Source organism: Puma concolor, chromosome A2 (genome assembly GCF_028749965.1).
Source record: "Puma concolor isolate L17-30 chromosome A2, mPumCon1.1.hap2, whole genome shotgun sequence".
Taxonomy (NCBI): Eukaryota; Metazoa; Chordata; class Mammalia; order Carnivora; family Felidae; genus Puma; species Puma concolor.
The window spans coordinates 34,399,081-34,420,483 of record NC_141668.1 but is presented as its reverse complement, the minus strand read 5'-3'; the positions used below and the strand labels follow the sequence as shown (position 1 = coordinate 34,420,483).

General features: G+C 43.1%; 1 protein-coding gene across 8 annotated transcripts in view; it reads left to right on the top strand.

The window, feature by feature from the left end:
• Positions 1-11,805, top strand: part of ST7 (suppression of tumorigenicity 7) — a 255,364-nt gene extending 243,559 nt beyond the window's left edge. For 5 of the 8 annotated variants that reach the window (XM_086691824.1, XM_086691833.1, XM_086691813.1 and 2 more), the window contains 3 exons: positions 683-775; positions 3,612-3,751; positions 4,814-5,866. In XM_086691824.1, the coding sequence (XP_086547950.1) occupies positions 683-775; positions 3,612-3,751; positions 4,814-4,933 (353 nt within the window). In that variant the 3' untranslated portion in view covers positions 4,934-5,866. Of the gene's footprint in view, positions 1-682; positions 776-3,611; positions 3,752-4,813; positions 5,867-11,454 lie in introns of those variants that run through there. The other 3 variants (XM_086691826.1, XM_086691838.1, XR_015245376.1) reach the window with 2 other exon arrangements.
• The last annotated feature ends 9,598 nt before the right edge of the window (positions 11,806-21,403 follow it).

The window sequence follows — 21,403 nt, the reverse complement described above, 5'->3', positions numbered from 1 at the left end:
CTCATGTTATCTGAAGCCACAAGAGCAGAATTTAGGTGGCCTGACATCATCAAAACACAGATAATCAATCTCTCCAGATCCATTTTTCCCCCCACATGGTATTGAAGATTGAAAAGTTTCATTTAAAGTTTAGAAATACCTCCCAAGTCATACAATTTTAGGTTTGCACTTTTGTCCATCTTGGTTGGAATTCTCATCCACCTAGACATGTTTTTTAAATAGACATGGTAGAATGCCTTTCATATTTGTACATCTATAACAAGCTTCAGCTAGTCAATCCACATTTGCTTCTTGGGGAAGCATTTCAATCCAGGTTTGTGTTATTACCATCAGTTGAGCTATATTGAATTAGTGCTTGTGACATTTTAATAATACTTTGTAGATGAGGAAATCCTGGGCATTGAGCTGATGGCTTCCCTACTCCCCTGCACCCTATCCCCACCCAGTTTTGTGAGGTTTGCCCAGAATATATAGTGTGAGATAAATGTGTGAGTCATACATCATAATGCATCTCTGACAGCTTATCTGGCATATAACTCAGAGTTTGGGTAACTCTTGCATCCTTTCTGGGAGTTACTTGTAGAACTGTTTACCATTATAAAAATGCTCAAAAGCTCCTTTTTGAAATCGAGAAGTTATGAGACAAATATTGAACCTCTAACATATTGTCTCTCATTTTCAGCTTTTCGGATGATCCCTTATCCCCTGGAAAAGGGACATCTGTTTTATCCTTACCCAATCTGTACAGAAACAGCAGATCGAGAGCTGCTTCCATGTAAGTCTCACTTCTGTATTCCTCTCCTCAGCCAGTGAGGGTGGTGTGCACGAATGTGGGGATGGGAAGAGGTGGGAATGATAAATGTTTACAGTGTTCCTTGTCTTTTATTACTCTTCTCCCAAGCCCTGTCCTTACTGGATAGCATATGCATTAAAATGAGTTATGTGTGTGGGTTTGGCATCCTGCTCCTCCAAGTCCCTCCAGATTCATCAAAGGGAAAGACCTCCAAGGACTTAAATTTAAATGAAGAGCTATCATGTACCAGTTGGCCTGAGCACAGAGACCCCTAGTTCCAGGCTGATGTGAACGGGCTGGTCCACTGTGCGTGGTTCCCCCTTGCGTGGCCCAGCTGGTCAAATGCAGTCTGCACAGAGTGGAGTTTGAAGAGGAAGCACTGACTTCAGAGGGTGCTGCACATGAGTCACGGATGAGAGGGCAGTGCCAGGACGCTGGCATCATTGCCAGAGGCAGAGTCGTGGGGCAGGGCGGGCGTGCTGTCTGTGGTGATGCAATGCTCTTGGCCAGAGGGATTTCCCATGAGCAGCTCGTGGATGCACATAGTGGGTTGGCATGACATGTGCAGAGCACACGTGCAGCCTTAGCACTGTATGCAGCAAGAAGAGGGGGAACCCTGCCCTCAAGAACCTTACAAGCTGGCAGTCTCTTGGTCCACACCGCACGTGGGAAGAATGATTTGGTTTACTGTAATACGACATTGTTTTGACAAGTCCTGCTAAATAGCTATTATCAAATCATACTGTATTCGGGGATCCTGTCCAGGCTCTTCGTGTGGCCCTGACTTAGGACATATTTTCCTCCCTCAGATAATAAGCTCCAAATTTTGGCTATTCTCTCTCCCTTGTCCTCTCTCCTACCACCACCTCTCTTTGACCCACCCGAGGTATAGCCTATCTCAGAGCCCAGGGGAGTAGTGTTAAGTTTGGAGCCCTAGGTGCTCCAATAATAAATTGTGCAATGCCAATGTTATTGAGCCTATCATAAATCCCCAACATGGTGGGGTCTGGGTGCAAAACGAATTGCTCTCTTAGACTGAAGCAGCGAGAGGTGGCTCACCTGTTTCCTTGCTGGCCCGAGGCAATGTCATGTTTGTTCCTCATGGAGCCGGGAAAGTTCAGTGATGCGTTGCTCCTTGCCCAAGTTTTATTGTGAAAATGCCTCACACTACATTAGATTCTATTCCAGAAATTTCTGTTATGTGTGCCCACACTTTACCTTTGGACTCTCCTTCAGGGAGACCCTTGTTAAAATTTCCATTTCTAGTAAGAATGGCAGTTTTCTGAAAAGCACAGTTTTAAAATGTTTTCTTTGAATCCAATTAAGTTTCCATGGGACTAGATTCACTATTAGAACGAGATTATAGCTCTTAAAAGAAACTTCATAGGAGTAATCTTTATGAACCTGAAATAGAAAGTTATGACTCTCATTTCTTGAACTGAATGCAGTCGCCCAAAATCTGATCTCCCCTTAAAATCTTTCGGGGGTTGGGTGTTGACAGCAAGGATGGTGTGGATACAAAGAGGGCCGATTGTTTTAAATGCTACCCACGTTTTGCACTTTAAAAGTACCCTTGTTGGACATTAGGCCCCAAGCGTGCTTGTACCTTCTTTCGAATCCCAGCAGGTAGATGGCCCGGATTCAGGTGTGCACACTTCTTTGTGCTCTGTCCCTCCCTGCTGTCTCCACCCTCACTTTCAGGCCAAGCGGGTTATAGTTTAGGGCTGTAAGTAATGAGAGCTGAACAGTCGCAGAAAGGCCTTCAGATCTTGGATTTCCTGAAGAACGTGGAGCACTTGGACCCTCTCGGTTCCAGTGGCAGTACTGCTCACAGGCAGTTTTACAGCCCCCTCAACCAGGGTGCCTGCAGCTGGGGCCCCTCTCTCTGCACAGGCCAGCCTTATCTCCCCTGGAGGGCACCCCCAGCGCCCAGGCTGCTCACAGCCACACGGTGAGCAGAAAGCAGGGGGTCTGTTCCCTTGGCATTGGCACCACCTGTTCTTTGGTTTTCCCAAACCCAACATTTGAAACTTTGAAGTTATGGAAGGGGGTCTAAAGAGCACCAGTTTGTTTTGTTTTGTTTTGTTTTTGTTTTTTGGTTGTTTGGTTGTTTTTTTTGTTTTTGTTTTTGTTTTGTTTTGGTTTAGGTTTTTTTTTTGGTGATTGTTGGAAGTGTATTTATCATTACGGTTCTCCTACAATTGTGCCGGATGACCCCTGCAGCCTTGATTTCCAACCTTTGCAGATTGAATTGGCCACCATGTGAGGTCCTTGCTGAATGTCTATCAGGGTGGCTCCCTCCACTGACAGACTTAGAGTGTGCCAGGAAAAAATACAAGATAAACTAATATCGCCTCATTATAATGACTAAAATATTACAGGAAGGTCAAAATCTAGAGAGAAGATTTTTTTTTTTTCCCAGTAGACTTAGTTTTGGGTTTTCCGGGTTTTGTCCAATGAACATGTATTTTATAATGTGAATAAGGTTTTGTTTTATTTGTGTTTCCTTTTGAGAAAGTAATACTATGTATTAGGCGTAGAGTGTGTTACTGTTCCTGCCCCAAAATATGTAACATCCTCAAATTAGCCCTATCATGCCTCCCCAGTAGAGCGCTCAAGGTTGAACATGGGCTTGGGAGAAGCAGATAGGCAAGCCAGAGGCTGGCTCAGATGTTGGCTCTGGTTCATTCAAGTACCCTGCCCTTTTCATTTCCAAGAGGCTTCAGCCACAGTTCTGAAGAGTCAGTCCCACGTACAGAAATTCCCTGAGGATGCATTTCACTATGGCACTCATGTTTCCATCTGCATTTCTCCACAGCTTTCCATGAAGTCTCAGTTTACCCAAAGAAGGAGCTTCCCTTTTTCATCCTCTTCACTGCCGGATTGTGTTCCTTCACAGCCATGCTGGCCCTCTTGACACATCAGTTCCCGGAACTCATGGGGGTCTTTGCAAAAGCTGTGAGTATTTGCCAAGAGGGGGGCCTGAGGGAAGGGACATGGGAAGCCAAGGGAAGCGAAGGGAAGGAGAAGAGACATGAAGGAGTGTTGTGTAGAAATGGATATACCTGTATTGATTGTTTGCTCACTGTTTAATTTTCATCTTCATCAGTAGAATCAAAAGGTTGAGGGTCAAATGAGAAAAGTGTAGGTTGTTTGTAAATGCATGCCTTGCCTCATTTCACAAAAAAATTACCAGATTTCAAAAAAAGCATGAAGCCTAAAAGGATTAAATAAATAATTAAGGGAATCCTAGTAAATGAGAAAATGTATGGGAAATTACTCAGTTTTACATAAGTTGAATGACATTATTTCTAATCTTTAGATATTGTGAGTCTTTCCTTCAATAAACATGAGATTTACATTTTCAAAGATGATTTCAATAAATATTTTAATGGGTACAAACTGTTGGCTTGTTGGGGGAATGAGCTGAGAACGTGTGAAGGGCTCGTAATTAAAAAGTATATTAAGAACTTGTATTAAGAAATATACAGATGCGACATTTAGAATATGGAAATCCAGTAAGAGTCTTTAAGTAGGACTGTGGAGAGGAGCTTTAATAATAAGAAAAGCCATCTGCATTGACAATCAAGAGCCATTGTTTCCTTGTTGAAAACCAACCATTTTTTTAACGATTATTTTTGAGAGAGAGAGAGAGAGAGAGACAGAGTGCAAGCGGGGGAGGGGCAGAGAGAGAGGGAGACCGAATCCGAAGCAGGCTCCAGGTTCTGAGCTGTCAGCACAGAGCCCGACGCGGGGCTCGAACTCACAAACCGTGAGATCGTGACCTGAGCTGAAGCCGGCTGTTTAACCGGAGCCACCAAGGCTCCCCGAAAACCAACCATTTTAACCTTCACATGCAGTGAGGATAAGTGTAAGGATTTTGCCACAGATGGGTTTCAAACAGAAGGAATAAGGAAAAGAGTATCAATGCTTTTTCCTGGAACTCCATTCTGATTTCAAGGCGAGTGGAGTCAGAAAGGATGATTTCTAACTTGGCTGGGTGATTTAATCCCTTTCCAGATGATTGACATTTTCTGCTCGGCAGAGTTCAGGGACTGGAATTGCAAGAGCATTTTCATGCGTGTTGAAGATGAACTGGAAATTCCACCGGCACCTCAATCTCAACATTTCCAAAACTGAACTCATCACGCTCTTCCCCCACCACCAAAACCACCCCTCCTCCTGTATTCCTGACCTCTGCCATTGCCTCTGCCATCCACCCAGTTACTCAAGCCAGAAGCGCAGGAGCCCTCCCAGGCTCCTCTCTCACTCTCCACACCCTACCTGTCTCAGCTCCCAGTCTGTCGGATCTAACCTCCAATGCTACTAGGCGTTCAGTAAATGTAATTCATCCCTACTTGGCCCCTTCTCTCCCCATAGCATCTCTCTCAGTTTAGGTCTTGTTATTTCTTGCTTGGACTCCTCTGCCAGAGTCTTAACTGGTCTCCTTGCTTCCAGTTCCATCCCCTGCCAGTCCTTCTCTCGTACTGACACAAGAATGATCTTTCTAAAATGCAAGTCTGAGCATGTCACTTCCCTGCTTGAATTTCTCCAAAGGTTTCCCACCAACTTCAGAATAAAGTCCCAGATGTTTAGCAAGGCAAAGCAAGGTCCTTTACAATCATGCCTTGCTTGCCTCTTCAGCCTCATCTCTCCCACCTCTTGCATAGACACTGCTCTTAGACCATAGTGACTCACCACTCCCAGATGCACAGGCTCTTGTACACCTCAGTGCCTTTGCACGTGCCTTTTGCTTTGCATGGAATGCCCTTCCCCATCACCACCTTGGCTTGTCCACTCTACTAACTCCTCTTCACTCTTTTACACTCAGCTTTCTTTCTAAGTTTCTCCCAAGCTGAGTTAGAGGTCTTTCCTCCGTGATCCCACAGTACTCTATGAATACCTATATTATCACACTTATTGTACTATAATTGTTAAAACTTGTCCGTCCCCCTTTTAGAATGTGAGCTCCTTGAGAGCAGGACTGTGTCTTCCTCATCTCTGTATCCCCAAAGCTTTGCACAGTGCCTTGCACATAGTAGGTTTTCAATAAATGATTATTAAATAAATAAATGGTAGTGGTTTCTGCAGAAAGAATCACTGTAAAAATCAGATACAGTTTAGCATTTCTCCTCTTCTTTTGTAATTATAATCATGGACTCTTAGAGTTGAAAGGGACCTTAAGCTGCCTTCAAGAGTAATGGGATGGAGGTCATTTAGACTCTTCTTGAATGCTCTCAGTGATGGGGAACTTGCCTACTTAACATCAAAGCCCATTTCATTGTTGGATCACTCAGAAGTCTTCTTTATATAAAATATGCCTTCCTCTAATAGCCACCTGTTGTTCCTATCTACCCTCCAAAACTATACTCAACAAGTCTCCTTCTTGCAAATTCTTATGACAGCTAATACATTCGTGGTGACCTCTGACCTCTGACTCTTGGTAAAACATCTCAAATTTCCTTAAGTCTTCTGTATATAACATGATTTTTAAACCCAGAACGCCCCATGTTGGATGTTCCCTAGTTTATGGACCTCCACTATTCATTATTATACTCCCAAGCCAACCTCTGAGTAAAAATAGTTGCCAAAATTCTGAATAGACTAGAGTTTAACTTAGCAAAATTTAAAATAGGAATATGTTTACAATAGTAGACAATTATATTTCCTCCTTTTATGTCCCTTTCTTAAACATTTTTTAGAGCATTTTTGTAAAAATATGTCATTGTCCCAGTATTTTTCAGTAAACAAATAGCAGTTGGTGGGATTTTGGATCAGAATAGAGATTTTCACCCTCTAGTGTGAAAAAAATTCACTTGGCCCCACCACCAGAAACTCAGAATATTGAGTGCTAGCACCCAGAAATCTGTGTTTTTAACAAGGATTCCAGCAGGTTCTGAGTGAGGTGTTGAGCACCATACCTGCTTCTAGGAACACTGGTCTCTAGCAAGCTGAACATCTGAGCAGCCACTCACAAGTACGTGGTGCTGTGCCAGTGCCACTGGGGGGAAAGCTTTCGAAGGTGACAGATGTTTCGCCCTGGCTATACCTTGGAATCACCTAGGGAGCTTACAAGTGACTAATGCCTGCCTCCTGACTTCACTGGCCTGGGGTGCGGCATGGGCATCTTAAGTTTTCAGATGCTTCCCAGGCGATTCAGGTGTGCAGCCAGGGCCGAGACCACCATATTGAATGAAATGACTAATGGCCTGAAACTGCATTAACCAGGGAAGGGTCTGGGGGAGTGGAGGATAGTAAATAGAATACAACTGAGTGTCCCTAGAAAAGGCTCTACTGGCTCCAGAATATCAGTGATGTGTTCATTATGGATCATTTAATGTTTCCAAAGCTCTGGTTTTGAGTCTAGATCAGATGATTGAATAAAATATCATTTTGCCTTATGGTCCTCCAATTTTATACTCTACCGAGGTGCAGTAGTTTGGTCAGCTACTCATAATAACCAAATATAGTTTAGATAAATTTGCTTTTAAACCTCTGCCTGGAAGATCACATTCATCTTGCCCTTCCTGAAGGTTTAACAGTTTCCAAAATGTTTAGAGAGACTTTGTGGGGAAGGAAGATGGATGGCCTGAAGGAGACAGGCACCGTCCCTCTCCCCCGACCTTGTCCCCAGAGTCTTCCCCCATGTTTTCACCCTGCTCACTGCTGCAGGCCTCTCGTGAAGCCCCCTGCACGTTATCGCAGTCGCCCTATAGGCTTCCCACAACCATTTGCAGCTTGTGAAAATGACTTTCTCAGCCCTCGCCTGAGATAATATCCCTGGGATAATGACTTTTAGTAGATGCAGAGAGATTGCACTGGCACCCCCCAGGCTACATGCAGCTTGGGAACTCTCCAGTGTGTTTATATGTTGATATGCAGCCAGTAAAGAAGCCCACAGCAAAGTGGGAGCCACTGGAAAATAGTAAAACGAACGGCTTCAACTGGCTTTCCCCCCTAATCTAATCTACCTCAATGACTTAAGACTAACTCTTCCTAGAATGTTTGGTTACTAAGATAAGGTTGCTCATATAAATAAGTTATCGTTCCAAACCCAGCCCCTCATAGAATGTGGGAAGGTCAGCATTTTGACCCTGTCTGCTTTGAAGGGCTCTGTCTTTCCTCCTCTGATCTCTCTCCTTCACTGAGACTGAGCCCCCTGACTTCTGACTCTCATCTTCACTTCTAGGCCTTGACCTCTTTGAAGTCTGATATTGATTACAGTGAAATGTCAATTGTCTGATTGCATAGGGCACCTGGAACTTATTCAGATAAGCAGAGGCATTTTGAATGTTAACGAAGCATGTTGGGAGCCATGACCTTCTTCTAAATAATGGTGTTTTGGGAAAAGGAGGATCAGGCGATTGAAGTGTCACTCTCTCTTTTTTATTAGTTCAGTTGCCTTTTCTCACCATAAGACACTGATTGAATCACAGTGCGTTTTGGACCATGTATCTCTGCCCTCTGGACAGAAGTTTTGGATGTTGAGATAGACGAGCTGTTCCAGGGGTGCCTGGTGTTGCTCATTCAGACTAAACTTTTCAGGCCATAAATTTCCCGAGTCTGTAAGTGAAACTGCCGTTTCTCCATGCATTGGATGAGTCTCTGGCCAAAAAGTATTGTCTGATTTTCAAACATGCAAACAAGTATAAATGAACATCCAAAGCAAGGCATGTTCCCCCAAACTTGTTTTTTATACCTCCTGATGAAAGCCACTAACCTTTATCTGGTTACTGAATGAGAGGGCTTATCAGCTTCAGACGCCTCATTACCTTGTATGCTTCTTCCCTGTGGGAGAGGGATGGGGAAGAGGATGCAGGGAGGGGTGCTGAGGAGGGAGGTAGCTTAGTAATAAAAGGTGCACATCCCCACTTGGGTGCTGCGAGAGAATTAGGATCTTTATGAAAAGGTTCTGGGGATTCTTTTCTCAATTCTCCCAAGAACGGACCACTCTAGATATGAGGGAGAGCAGTAAATCATCACATATACTGGAGGTGGTAGGACTTCATTTCTCTTGCGGAACCTTATTGAGAAGTCAGGTGAAGTTCAAGGAGTCAGGGCCCACTGTGTCTTACTGTGCAGTGTGGGAAGAGGGGCAGTTACAGACATCAAACAGGGTGGGAGATTCCCCTCTTGATTTCCAGAGGCCCCACTTTTGTTCTTTTTATGCAAGTCAGGTCAGTGCCCAAAACAAAGCAAACAAACAGGCCTTATTTTGAAGCAACTTTGTAACGACCTCTTCATTTGCTCTGCTACCCAAGCTGAGGCTCCTTGGTGTCCCACATTTAGTGCGTGAAATTGCCCAGAATACAGACCATGAGCGATGCCTTTCATCTAACCACAGTAGCTCATGCTAGTATTCAGTAGTTCCTTACCCACTCCATCACAACTTCGGTGGTTCTAAATCTTTTTTAGGTCAAGTCTTTAGGATATGATAACTTCACCAGCAATATCACTTGTTTGGTGAGCCCCAACTAACAACCCCTGTCAGCATCTCTGGTTTATCCAGACTACGTCAGCACCTGGCTCCTCTTTATGGAACTAGGATTATAGGCAGATGCTGTGTTTTATGGAGCCTTAGTGGTCTCAGATTACAAACAAACAAAATCTCAAAACTAGGATTTTTAATAAACAAACAATCTTCTCATTGCTAGGATTTTACAAACTCTGTCATCAGCAGCTTGGGTAGTAATTACTCATTCCTGGGCCACAGGGAGAGCATCCCACATGGTTCTGTGCATGTAACAAAGGACAGTTTCAGAAGGTTACCAGAAATTGCCATGTATCTAAGACCCACTTGATGAAAGAGCCATCCACATTTGCTCAAGTGCTAACATGGCTGCCTATTTCTTAACTCCAAACCCAAGGTGGCATTCAAGGCCCTCCCCAGAGTTCTTCTGGTCACTTTTAAACTCTGCACTATTGAGCTAAGCTGAAGTATTTATCCTCTTCTGAGCATACCAGTTACTTTCCCATTTATGTTCCAGCTGCTCATTGAACCTGGAGGGATCACCTGCTTGTATTTCTCTCCTTGCCATCCTTGCCCCATCTGCATCTCTGACATCCCAGCCATCCGTTGTGGTCTATTTCAGTTGCTCCATTTTAAGTTTTTCCTGATTCTTTCAATCCGAATGGATTCTCTCCCTTTTCTGAATCCTCTTGATGCTTTTATCTTCCATCTTCCATTCTATGATGGTCTATCTGGTACTATTACTTTGTTGTGTAAAGATCTCTGTGGCCACCTATCCCTCCCCGATGACCCTAGGCTTTGAGCTCCCTGATAATGGGAGTTTGTTCCCAGACTCCTTTATATTTCATCCAGCCCTTAGGTGCCTTACTGAGTAAATACATTTAATTGATGTAAAAGACACAGCATGGGGAAAGATTCCAAATCTTACACTATCTTGAGTTTCCTCACTCTAATGTCACACTTAATGGTCCAGTTATAATGTGTCACAGACCTTCCCAAGTAGTATTCTACTGCTTCTTAAAAACAACTAGAGAAAAGGAAAGATTCTGAGGTCAAGTGAATTTTGGAAACTTGCCTGCCATACCCCTTATTGAAGACCTGAAGTCATAGAACATATGGCCAATGGAGGAGCCTGTTTTACTTCATTAAATATACTACTACTTTGACCTCAGAACCATGTTCCCCCTCTGCATGTGTATTTACATACTACCCTTGGTGGTATAGACTGTGCTCTGCTGAGGATAAGGGATTAGGACAAAGAACGCCACAGTGTAAGAACCAGGTATTGAACCCTAACGAGATAATACCTTGGTTCTAAACAGATGGAGAGCATGGAAACCACCCAGACACCTCTGTCTCATATGGGGCTCTGTTAGGGGACCTCTTCTGCCAGATGCTGAATGGTTTGAAGAATGAAGCTGATTCTTCACAAGAACATAATCAGAACAAATTTGAGGTTATGTTAAATGAGTCTCAGGCAAGGCACTTGGCTTTCTTAAAAGGCACTGTTAATGAGCATTATTCTCTACATGAAAAGCAGAAAGGAGTTTAGAAACCAAATGAGAGAGCTCCCAAACATCTCCTCAGACAGCACTTCTTCAACAAGGACATGTCATCCATGGACTGGCCAGTTTTCTGCCCTCCCCCAGGCGTCCATGATGCACTCCACTAAGCAGGTAGTTCAGAAATGAGCACGGGCTACAGAGGTGTTTCGGAGACGATAGGATCCCAAAGCAATTTACAGCCATGTATCAAACTTGCCTTTTTGAAATTGCCTTGTCCACTTAAAGTGGGTTCTGTACCCAGCTAGGCAGGCAGGTGATCTAAGTTGTCACCATCTTTTAACTCCTCAGCCTACTTGTCACCCAACTGTCAGTCCCTTTTAATGGCACCTGTAGGGGCAGCGCAGATCCTGAAGACGAATTGGAAGGACTGGGGACTGTGGGTCTGCTGTCAGGAGTGAAGGGGGCAGCAGCAGACACTTCTCCTCCTTACCTATCAGAGCTGGGGGTGGGGGCTGGAACTCAGGTGTGGTCATCAACTATGTTTCCCATAAACATAAATATAAAATTGTGGCCTTTGAGACTTACATGATACCGAGACTGAAGATGCAAGTGTAGGTTGGAGAGGTTCATTTTATAGCCTTGAACGAGATCTCTCCTGACTCTCTGCCTTTCTGGTTTCTTTGCAGTTCCTCAGCACTTTGTTTGCCCCCCTAAACTTTGTCATGGAGAAAGTGGAAAGCATCCTCCCATCCAGCCTGTGGCACCAGCTGACGCGGATCTAGGGAAGCCCACCCGTCCTTCCCCTCAGCTCACCCAGCGGGCTGCCACTGTCTCTTTGTGCCAACTCCTCGTGGACCGTAAGAAAGCATGACTTTGAAAAAGGGAAGCCATTCCGAGATTTTAAATCATTCATGGACTGTCTGTTCCATATTAAAAGCTGTTTTTGTTGTACAAAATTCATTGATGTTCAGTTCTATTATATTTTGCCTTCAGAAAAGAAAAAAAAATCAAAAATAAACTTTTGTGTATTGCAGCAACCATTTGTGTCTTCCGGTGTCTTCCAACCTTAAAAGTGTTGGTGTCCCAAATAAACTTACGTGTTTACATTTCATTTACTAAGGACCCAGATCTTCTGAATGTCCCACAATGGTTTTCTTTGCTGATGGAACTCATCCCGGGAGGCCCTTAGTACTCCTACATACAGTCGGTGGTTTGGAAAATGGAATGTCTTCGGCAAAAATATACCATCTTTTTCAGCCCCAAACTGTCGTTCCTCGTAGGTCACATGCACAAAACCAGCTTCCACAATGACTGACGGGCAGCATGAATGAAATGAAACACATGTGCCATGACAAGTTGTTCTAGTCAGAGACTACTCATTGAATAGAACTCAGCACTCTAGCTCTAGGAATCATTTTGCTTTATGAAAATTTGTTGTGAGAAAAAAACTTTCGATGAGAAGCTACAGACCCAACAGTCTGTTGTAGAACCTGACTACTTTTCAATGTTGCCATTTTTACAATGTTTTCTCATAAGGGCACTGTATTATGTTTTTTTTTAATCATTTTTGCATTCTTGATGCTTAAATGTAAGTGTTCTTTGATCATTTTAGCGATCTGAACCAAAATGGTCATTTGTCCTCACCACCTTTGAAAGCCTCCGATTCACACCTGCTGAACATCTGGCTTTACTTAAACAAAAGAAGAAAAATAAATAACGTTGAATCCTCTATCTGAAGTGAAAAGTACTGCTATTTGAAATCTCAACTGAGTGCTTAAAAAAAAAGGACTGCCCTTTACATAGTTTGTTTTCCGTTTTATTTAGAATCCTGAAACTTTTCCCAGGCGCATTAAAACAGGCAGCATGCAGGGAAAGCACCACCACCTTCTCCGCTTCCCAGCTGGACTTGCTGCCGGCTCCTGGCCTTCCTCCACGAGCAAAGTAAGTGGGCAGGCAATGGTTCAGTGCACAAGGGCTTCTCACACTTTGGGCAAGTCTGTGTTTCTACTGCCTTTGTGCAAAGCCCTGATGGGGAGAGGCGCTGGCTCCTGCTCTGAGGGAATTGTTTCAGAAGAGGCTGATCCCCTGTATCCACACCAATAGTGCTACTCTTGGGGGGGCAGTGGCTGTGCCTGCCTTGTTTGCCTCTTTGCTTCTTCTTCCTCTGACTTAAATCTTGACCTGAAGTGGATGCTCAAATGATGTGTTGAATAAATTGATGCAATTCATGATACAAATAAAATTTTATTCACAGAGGAAAGGAGTTGGTTCCAGCAGAGAAGGACTAAGGAGGCTTATATAATTTTGCTGGAAGAAAATATAGTAATTATCTAACACAATTATTTGACTTAACAGATGGGTAAACCAAAGTCCAAAGAGATTTTGATCTGAGTTGGGACTCTAGCTTTAAGTGATAAACTTCCCAGAGCCCGTAGGCAATAGCAAGTGGAAATGGCCCAGTGTGAATTGTGAGAAACCCCAGTTGCAGGAGATACAGCAAAGAAATGTAACACAAGAATTTTAAACTAGGACTTTAAAGTAGTTTCATGGAGAGGGGAGGCAAAAGTTAGACTTTGAGGGGGAAAAGGAGTGAACGGGAGAGATAAAGGTGGAGAAAAGATGGGGACAGAATGAAGACACAAGGTTAACAGAGATTGCTGAAGGAAATGAGTCCATGGTCCATGAGAGGAGCTAATCACGTGAGGAGGAGGGAGGCTTGTCTAAATCTGAGCCAAATTAATAGGCCTTTCACCTTATAACCCAGAGTCACTCTTCAGTCCGAAGCTGTGCTCCATTTCCTCCGCCTCGGTCTTCAACTACTGTGCTCAACTCTTAAGAGCAACCATGACTCACTCTTGCCATTCTGATCTCCCCAGGCCTGGATGCCAGGGCGGTTGTTGTCTTTGCTTAGTTGCCCCTGAGGACAAGCATTCAGGCCTTGTCAAGGGTTCCACGCAAACCTGTGGAGAGGCAGAGCCAGAGCGACGAATATGACAGAGCAGTTTTTTTTTTTTTTTTTTTAATTTTTTTTTTCAACGTTTTTATTTATTTTTGGGACAGAGAGAGACAGAGCATGAACGGGGGAGGGGCAGAGAGAGGGGGAGACACAGAATCGGAAACAGGCTCCAGGCTCCGAGCCACCAGCCCAGAGCCCGACGCGGGGCTCGAACTCACGGACCGCGAGATCGTGACCTGGCTGAAGTCGGATGCTTAACCGACTGCGCCACCCAGGCGCCCCGACAGAGCAGTTTTTAAGATGATCACTTTTACATGGTTCTTGACAGTTTTTGCTCAAGGTCCATGGTTCCTGTCTTCTTGTTGAAATGGCCACTGGAATCCAAGTTGCATTCCTGCCTTCTTTTATTTCTATATGAGAATCCATTCTGATGGGCTTTCCTCTATGAAGATCCTTCCTATTGGAATCTAGCAGTGTATGTAGGAAATAATACAATATGACCAACTGGGAATGATCTATATATTATTTAATTATATATTATACATTTAATATCTTCTGTATCTGTGGTTATTTCCCTTTTCTCATTCCTAATTTTATATATCTTTGCTCTCTTCCTTTTTCCCCCCTTTAATCAGCTTCACAAAGTTGATCTAATCTTTCAAAGAAACAAGTTTTGGATTTGTGGGTACATTCGACCATACTTTTTGCCTTGTCTTTTTTTTAATTAAAAAATTTTTAAATGTTTATTTATTTTTGAGAGAGAGAAAGAGAGAGAGCAGGGGAGAGGCAGAGAGAGAGGGAGACAGAGAATCCAAAGCAGGGTCTGTGCTGACAGCAGAGTGCCCAATGCAGAGCTTGAACTCACAAACTATGAGATCATGACCTGAGCCGAAGTCTGACATTTAACCAGCTGAGCCACCCAGGCACCCCTTGCCTTGTCTTTTAATATTTTAAGCTTTTAGGTTTATTTGCTCTTCTTGATTTCTCTTGTTCAGAAGAATTGTAATTTTTTAAATTTCCTTTGACAAATAATTGGTTAATTTTTATTTTATTTTAAGGAAGAGGTTTATAAGGCTATAAATTTTTCTCTAAGTGGAGCTTTCTTGTCCCTTAGATTTTGCTATGAAGGGTTCTTCATTCTTTTCTAGAAGAACCAAGAAGAAAAGAACATTCTTTTCTGTTTTGGTTCCTTCTTGTCCAGGAGTGATCATATTTGGGCAGTCCCTAATAATTGGTTCTCCGTTACGGCCTTAAATGAATTTATTTTTAATGTTATCCTGAAATATCTAATGAAAACATCAAAGATACTCAACCATGTGTTCCCAATACCTTTACCCATGTAAACCCTAATACCTTACACCCATGGATTATTAAGTAAACTTGTGATCTTTCTTTCCATTAGTATTATTTTTGTAATTACATCTTTCTTCAATGTGAAACTTCAGGGCCTATGTTAATATGTTTAAGATATGCTTATGTTCCTTCCACTGGTTCATATTGTTCTTCTCCTGGCTCTGGGACTATGCATTTCACCAAGCTAAAACAAATCTGTGTGCTGAGTCACTAGACAACTTGAAATTTAAAAGGGGAGGGGGCTGTTCTGGCTTTTGAGGGTCAAAGATGGTTAGGCTGAAGAGGCAGGAATTGGCTACAAAAAAAAAATGTCCAGCAGAGGTATGGCCCTCTATCAGGAATGCTCTGGAAAGCTGCAGGAGCTCAGGGGACAGATGGCCTTCTGGTGGTATCTGTATCTGCTGCAGAATGCCATCTGTAATTCTCCAGCAGGCACAAAGGGGACAGAAAGGAAGCAGGTTCTCTTGCCTGCTTTCTCCAGCTTGTCTCCTGTTGTATCCAGTTCAAGTCGATTTCCTACTCCCTTGGGTCCCCAGCCTTGAAGCTCGTGTGTGACTAACCTTAGGAAGAAAACCTTTGGAACGGAAAACCTCAGCTGACCTTCATCAAAAGGCAAGCAAACCTCAAGTTGGCGTGTTGTTTCAGGGAAGGGGTGGGAATTGGTTACAGTGTGAGAGGGTATGGAATGAGTATAATTTAAAAAAAAACAAAAAACTTGGTTTTAAACCACCTACTTCTGGCTCTGAGCCCCCTTACCACAAAATCTGCCTTCCAAACCTGTGTCCTGGTGCCTCTGACAGCATCATTATCCAAGCCCACAGTGTCCCTTAAGTCTGGTGGCACACACGAAGTGCAGGACCTGAGACCACACCCCACACCAGGCTCCCCACATGCATCTCCCTGCTGCGCCTTCTGCTCCTGGGCCCACAGACCACCCCTTTATGACTCTCAGCTCCTGCACTGCTCTTGGGTACCCAGGACAGTCTCTGCAGGAGGGAGCATGCCCCTCCAAACACAGCCTCTTTCAGAATGCTTCTCTGGTAGTTTTCTGTGGGCAAATAACTACAAGATCTGGACTTGAAATAACAAAAAGGGAGAATTCAGGGAGGAAATAGAAGTTAACATCTCAAAGTTATATTGCCCCTCAAATCAAAGATAACCTCCTTTGTGGCACATAGGTGACTCAGTCAGTTAAACATCAGACTCTTGGTTTCAGCTCAGGTCATGACCTTACAGTCGGGAGATCTGAGTTAGGCTCCATGCATGTATGGAGCCTGCTTAACATTCTCTCTCTCCCAGTCCCTCTGCCCCTTCTCCTGGTGCATGCACACTTATGCTCTCTCAACAGCAGCAACAACAACAACAACAACAACAAAAAGGAAAAAAGGAGCACCTGGGTGGCTCAAGTCAGTTGAGCATCCGACTCTTGGTTTCAGCTCAGGTCATGATCCCATGGTCGTGGGACCAAGCCCTGCATCAAACTCCATGCTGAGGGAGGAGCCTGCTTGGGATTCTCTCTCTTTCTCCCTCTGCCCCTCTCTGATGCTCAAACACACTCTCTCTCACACATAAAAACAAAACAGAGATAACCTCATTCACATCCAGTATAAATTACATCCCTTTGTTCACTCATTCCTTGAGGCAACTGACATTTATTGAGAACCTACTGTGTGCTGGGGTTACTGTCATGTTCTCCCAATTGCACCTTGCATTGCTGCATTTTCACTCTGAAGTATTTGTACACTTAACATTATCTAGAACTAGAAGTTCTGTATTCTATATCCTAGAGTGTAAAAGCTCAATAAATGTTGGCAGGAAGGTAGGAAAGACAGGGTGAAGGAGAGGATGATGCTAGGCCAGAAGTGAGCACCATTTTATTGAAGCCCAGGGGAAAAATTTATTAAAAAGTGAAATAAAATATATGTATTCCATTCTTGGAACAGCAGCTTAATGAGGAACTTTTGTGAAAACCTTGCCAAATTATCATTTTATTTGGGACGTGTGATTTCTTCTTATCCCGTGTTCCTCAAGTGACCATTGTTTATATTTATTGTGTACCAGCTACCATGCCAGGTACTTGATCTGCATGACCTCCTTGAATTCTCCAAATCACTCTGTGAAGTAGGTACTAATTTCAACCCCACCATAGCAACTACCAAGTCACGGAGTTGGGTTTGAACTCCTTAGCACCTGGGCAGTGACCCCAATGCAGCATGCACATGACATGCCTCTAACTCCCTGCCTACCCTGTCTCTGTGAGCTGGACGCAGACCACTCATCAGCTGACCTTCAGGCCTCTGGAAAGTTCACTAGAGAACACTGCCTCACAAATACTCCCCAAAGATCCTGAGCAGATCTCAGAGGACAAGGCAGACTTCACATTTTTCTTCACATTCCAGCCGTATGTGTTATGATAGGAGAGAGGGAACTAATATTCCTGGATTAGAGGATATAAGCATAAAAACAAGAAGCCGTGTATGGACTTGGAATAGGAAGTAATTGTCTGTAATAAATACAGATTAGTGTTTCCCATAACGGGTTTTCAGAAATCTTAGTCCAGTAAAACGGTTTTTTGGAATATCCTGCAACCTTTACCATTCTCTTAGAAATTCACAAATTCAGAAGTCCTGAGACATCCCATAATGATGAAGTCTGCTTAACCCAGTACTTCTCCTCTCCTTTTATAAAGAATACCTACATTTACTTTGGAAAGCGGTGGACAAGACTAGTCAAATCAAAAGGAGGATCCCATGAACAAGGCATGTGGTTCTTCTGAGTATTTCATCCATCCTTACCAGGTAAGAGCCTGCCAGACAGAATATGAAGAGGAACCAGGCTGCGTGAAGCCATGAGGTGCTGCTGTGCTCCCTAATTGGGCAGCATGTGCTCTGCGGCCTCTCCTCAATCCCCCTTGGTACTGGCCATGAATGTTGGCCATGGCCCCCCAGGAGGGCCCTGGGGTCTTTTAACTGTCCATCGATGCCAACATGGGTGAACAAAGTAGAGGGATTAAGGTTTGGGGCAGCAGTCATAATTCAAGTATTCTATTCTCTCTTCAGTCATCCAAGAAAAACCCAGTGACACTACCTGAGAGAGGCTGTTAAGAGCTGTTTTTTTGGCCGTGGTGACCAGTCAGTAACTATCACACTCCTGGGGGCCCCACCAAGTGGGGTTTTTCATCAACCCTAAGGCCTATGGGCCTTATATCTAACAAATTATATTTTACTTTGTTTTTATTTTAAAGCTGGTTAGTGACAACTAAGATGGTCCCTCTGCAGTTAGAATCTGATGTCAGAGTGAGAAAATCCCCTGTTCACTGGGAACTCCCCCGTCACTCATTCTGTATTAATGATATTTATTCTCCCTCGTTGTTTTATTCTTAAAAAATGGTTCCCCTGGTTGCAGTGTTATGTTAAGCATATTACATGTTACTCCAAAGTCAGTTCATATATTATAGCTCGTTACACTCCTGGGTATACATTTCTGAATAGCTCTCACTCCACAGTTAAAGTTCCACATTAAATATGGGCTGCCACGAGTACAGCCTGAGAGAGTTGTCTGTTCATTTTTGGCTCCTTCTTTTACCCGTAAGTTTTCTTCCCTCTCTATATTATACTCCTCAGGGAAGATGTGCCCTCCAATAAGAAAGGTCTACCTGGAGGAGGTGGAAAGTATATTTCTCTAGAGTTTTCTGGAAAGGAGGTTAGAAAACATCCTATTTAGAAAAGCAGCTATTTGTGACAGAGTGCTTGGTTCCTGCTGGGGAGGTCAGAATCAGTTTGGGCAGGGAGGGACCACAGCGATTATCGGAGGTAGGAGATGAGGGTGTCAGAATTCATCAAGACCATTGACAAAAAGCCACAACATTTTTCCTTCTGCATTAAGAATATCAAAATGAGTTTTTGTCCACTTCAGCCATTGGGTTTTTCTCTTCTATGGCTAGCATGCTCTTAAGCATCTGTTGTAGCATCATTAATAGATAGCTTTAGAGATTTCACAGGATATAATCCTTTTAGTCACTGCAGTAAAATTCACAATGATGGCCTATTTTCGTTTCAGTTTGCTTCAGGATCCAAGCACGAAATTTTAATGAGCCACCATCTCCTTTCTTTGCTTCATTCATTTATTCAAATATATATTATGCATTGAGTTCCGTCAATGAGCAAAAATTCAATGTGCTCATGCTTGTGGCCTGTGGCAAGGGCCACAGTCTTCTGGGGAAAATGTCCTCATATGCAGTCCTTGGGATGGGGTTCTCACATGGCACCTGATGCCAGGTAACACCTGCAACTCTTCCCTCTGGTGTGGCTCCTCTGAGTGTTAAACAAACAAAATTGGACAGCTAGAATATCATGCCCAGGCTTATGAAATTAGTCTTAGTGGGCCCCAAAGGCTCTCAAAAGGTGAACAAGTCAAGAGCCACTTCTCTCCTATACAACTTTGCCAGTTCTGATTTCCCCACATGCCTTCTTTCAACTATCTTGGTCACTGCCCAACACAGTGTGACAAGCGCCAGGCACCTCTCTTCTTCAAGATAAGGGGGAATCTTCAGAGGAAAAGTGACTGCCATGGGGCCAGGGCACGAGAGCCTCTGGAGCCCACGGCCATCTCCCTCAGCTGCAAAGATGAGGGCCTGAGACCCTTGAGAAATGAGGATCAGATTGTGTCCAAAATACATCTCAATCTCTTGGGGCAGCCTACAGCCATATAAGGAGCTGGTCAAGAGCTATTTATCAGAAAAGTTCTCGAGGGCAAAGAGAACCTACAGGGTACTTCAATTAGCCGAGCAGTCGCTGGATCAGCTCTTATGAACCTATAGCTGTCACCAGGAAGGGTATCAGCTATTCAAATGGCACTGCAATTGCAATTTCATATGCAAGAGCTACAAAGAGCCCCCTTTTCTGTATTCAACTCCTTTGAGCATATTTGCCCATATTTTCTCAGGGTTTTGGATTCCAGAAAATGTTAGAATCTAAAAGTAGCCAAACTATAGGCAAGTAAGTATTCTAATCACCTGCTTAATCAAAGTGTCAAATGAGATTGCCCAACGATCATTGGTCACCATAGCCAAAGACATGTCTTAAAGGGATCATTCAGGTAATCTACCTGCTTTTCCTACATGATCCAAATAAGAGCAGAGAATGTGAATCATGAAAGCTGCCCCAGGTCCTAATTTCTCTGTCTTGCTCCGTCGCAATTATATCTACTGACAGCCTGACACTCAAGGGGCCCTATAGCATCTATAGCAAGACTCACAAGTTACATTTGAATTTCAGCAAGAAGCCTTTTATCCATGTAGACTTTCAAGATTCAAATATATATTTGCCTTTAAAAATATCTCTAGATTCTTTGGTTTGGAAATGTCTCACCAGAACTTAGAAAGCACATTGGACTTCCAAAATTGGGAGCTCCACATATCCCACAGCAAATTTTCTTCCACAGAAAGGACTGCACCAAACTTTGAGATATTTGTTTCAATTTTATGTCTCCAGGAGGTTTTCTTCATCTCTCCTATGACATATCTGAATCCTAATTTGATTTTCCCTGTCGTGTATAGAAAGCTTTAAAAAAAATTCTCCTTCTGTTGATACCATTATGACAGCACTCAGAACTTCATATTTTAATTTCTCTCTCTAACCTAGTAAATTACTAATTTCTTTATCTTTTTGTTCCCAATGTTTAGCATATTGTTTCCATTGTTTGTGGTCAGTAAATGCTGAGCAGAAAGAAGGAGAAGGGAGGGAGAGAGAAGTGGATAGAGTCCTAGAAGTATTTTCCTCTCAAGGTGTATCACATGAGACCTTAAGCTCTTTGGGTTCATGGCTTGGACACTGGCACTCTTTGTACAATGCAGTTTGGTAGTCGAAACTGAAATTTTTCTTTGGTTGTGTTCAGAGCCAATTTACAGTAGTCACTTGAAATTTCTTTTCATGTGTGAGAGTTTAAGTTCAAGACCAGTCTACAGAAAGGTGTGAGGCTGGGACTCCTGAGAAATCCCAGATCTTCTGCTTGTTCCCCACACCTCATTCATAGCCCATATCCTACTGTAAACCACAGACTTCTGGAATGAGAAGACAGAAATAGTCTGAAAGGCTAACAATGAACTATTAAAAAAGAAATTAAGAAAATCTCATTTACCAAAAATAGTAAAATATTTAAGAATAAACTTAACCAAGGAGATTAAAGACTGTGACTTCAAAATACAAATCATTGATGAAAAAGATTAAAGAAGATACAAATAAATGGAAAGACATCCCATGTTTATAAATTGGAAGACTTAATATTGTTAAAATGTCCATACTACCCAGAGTGCAATTCCTATCAAA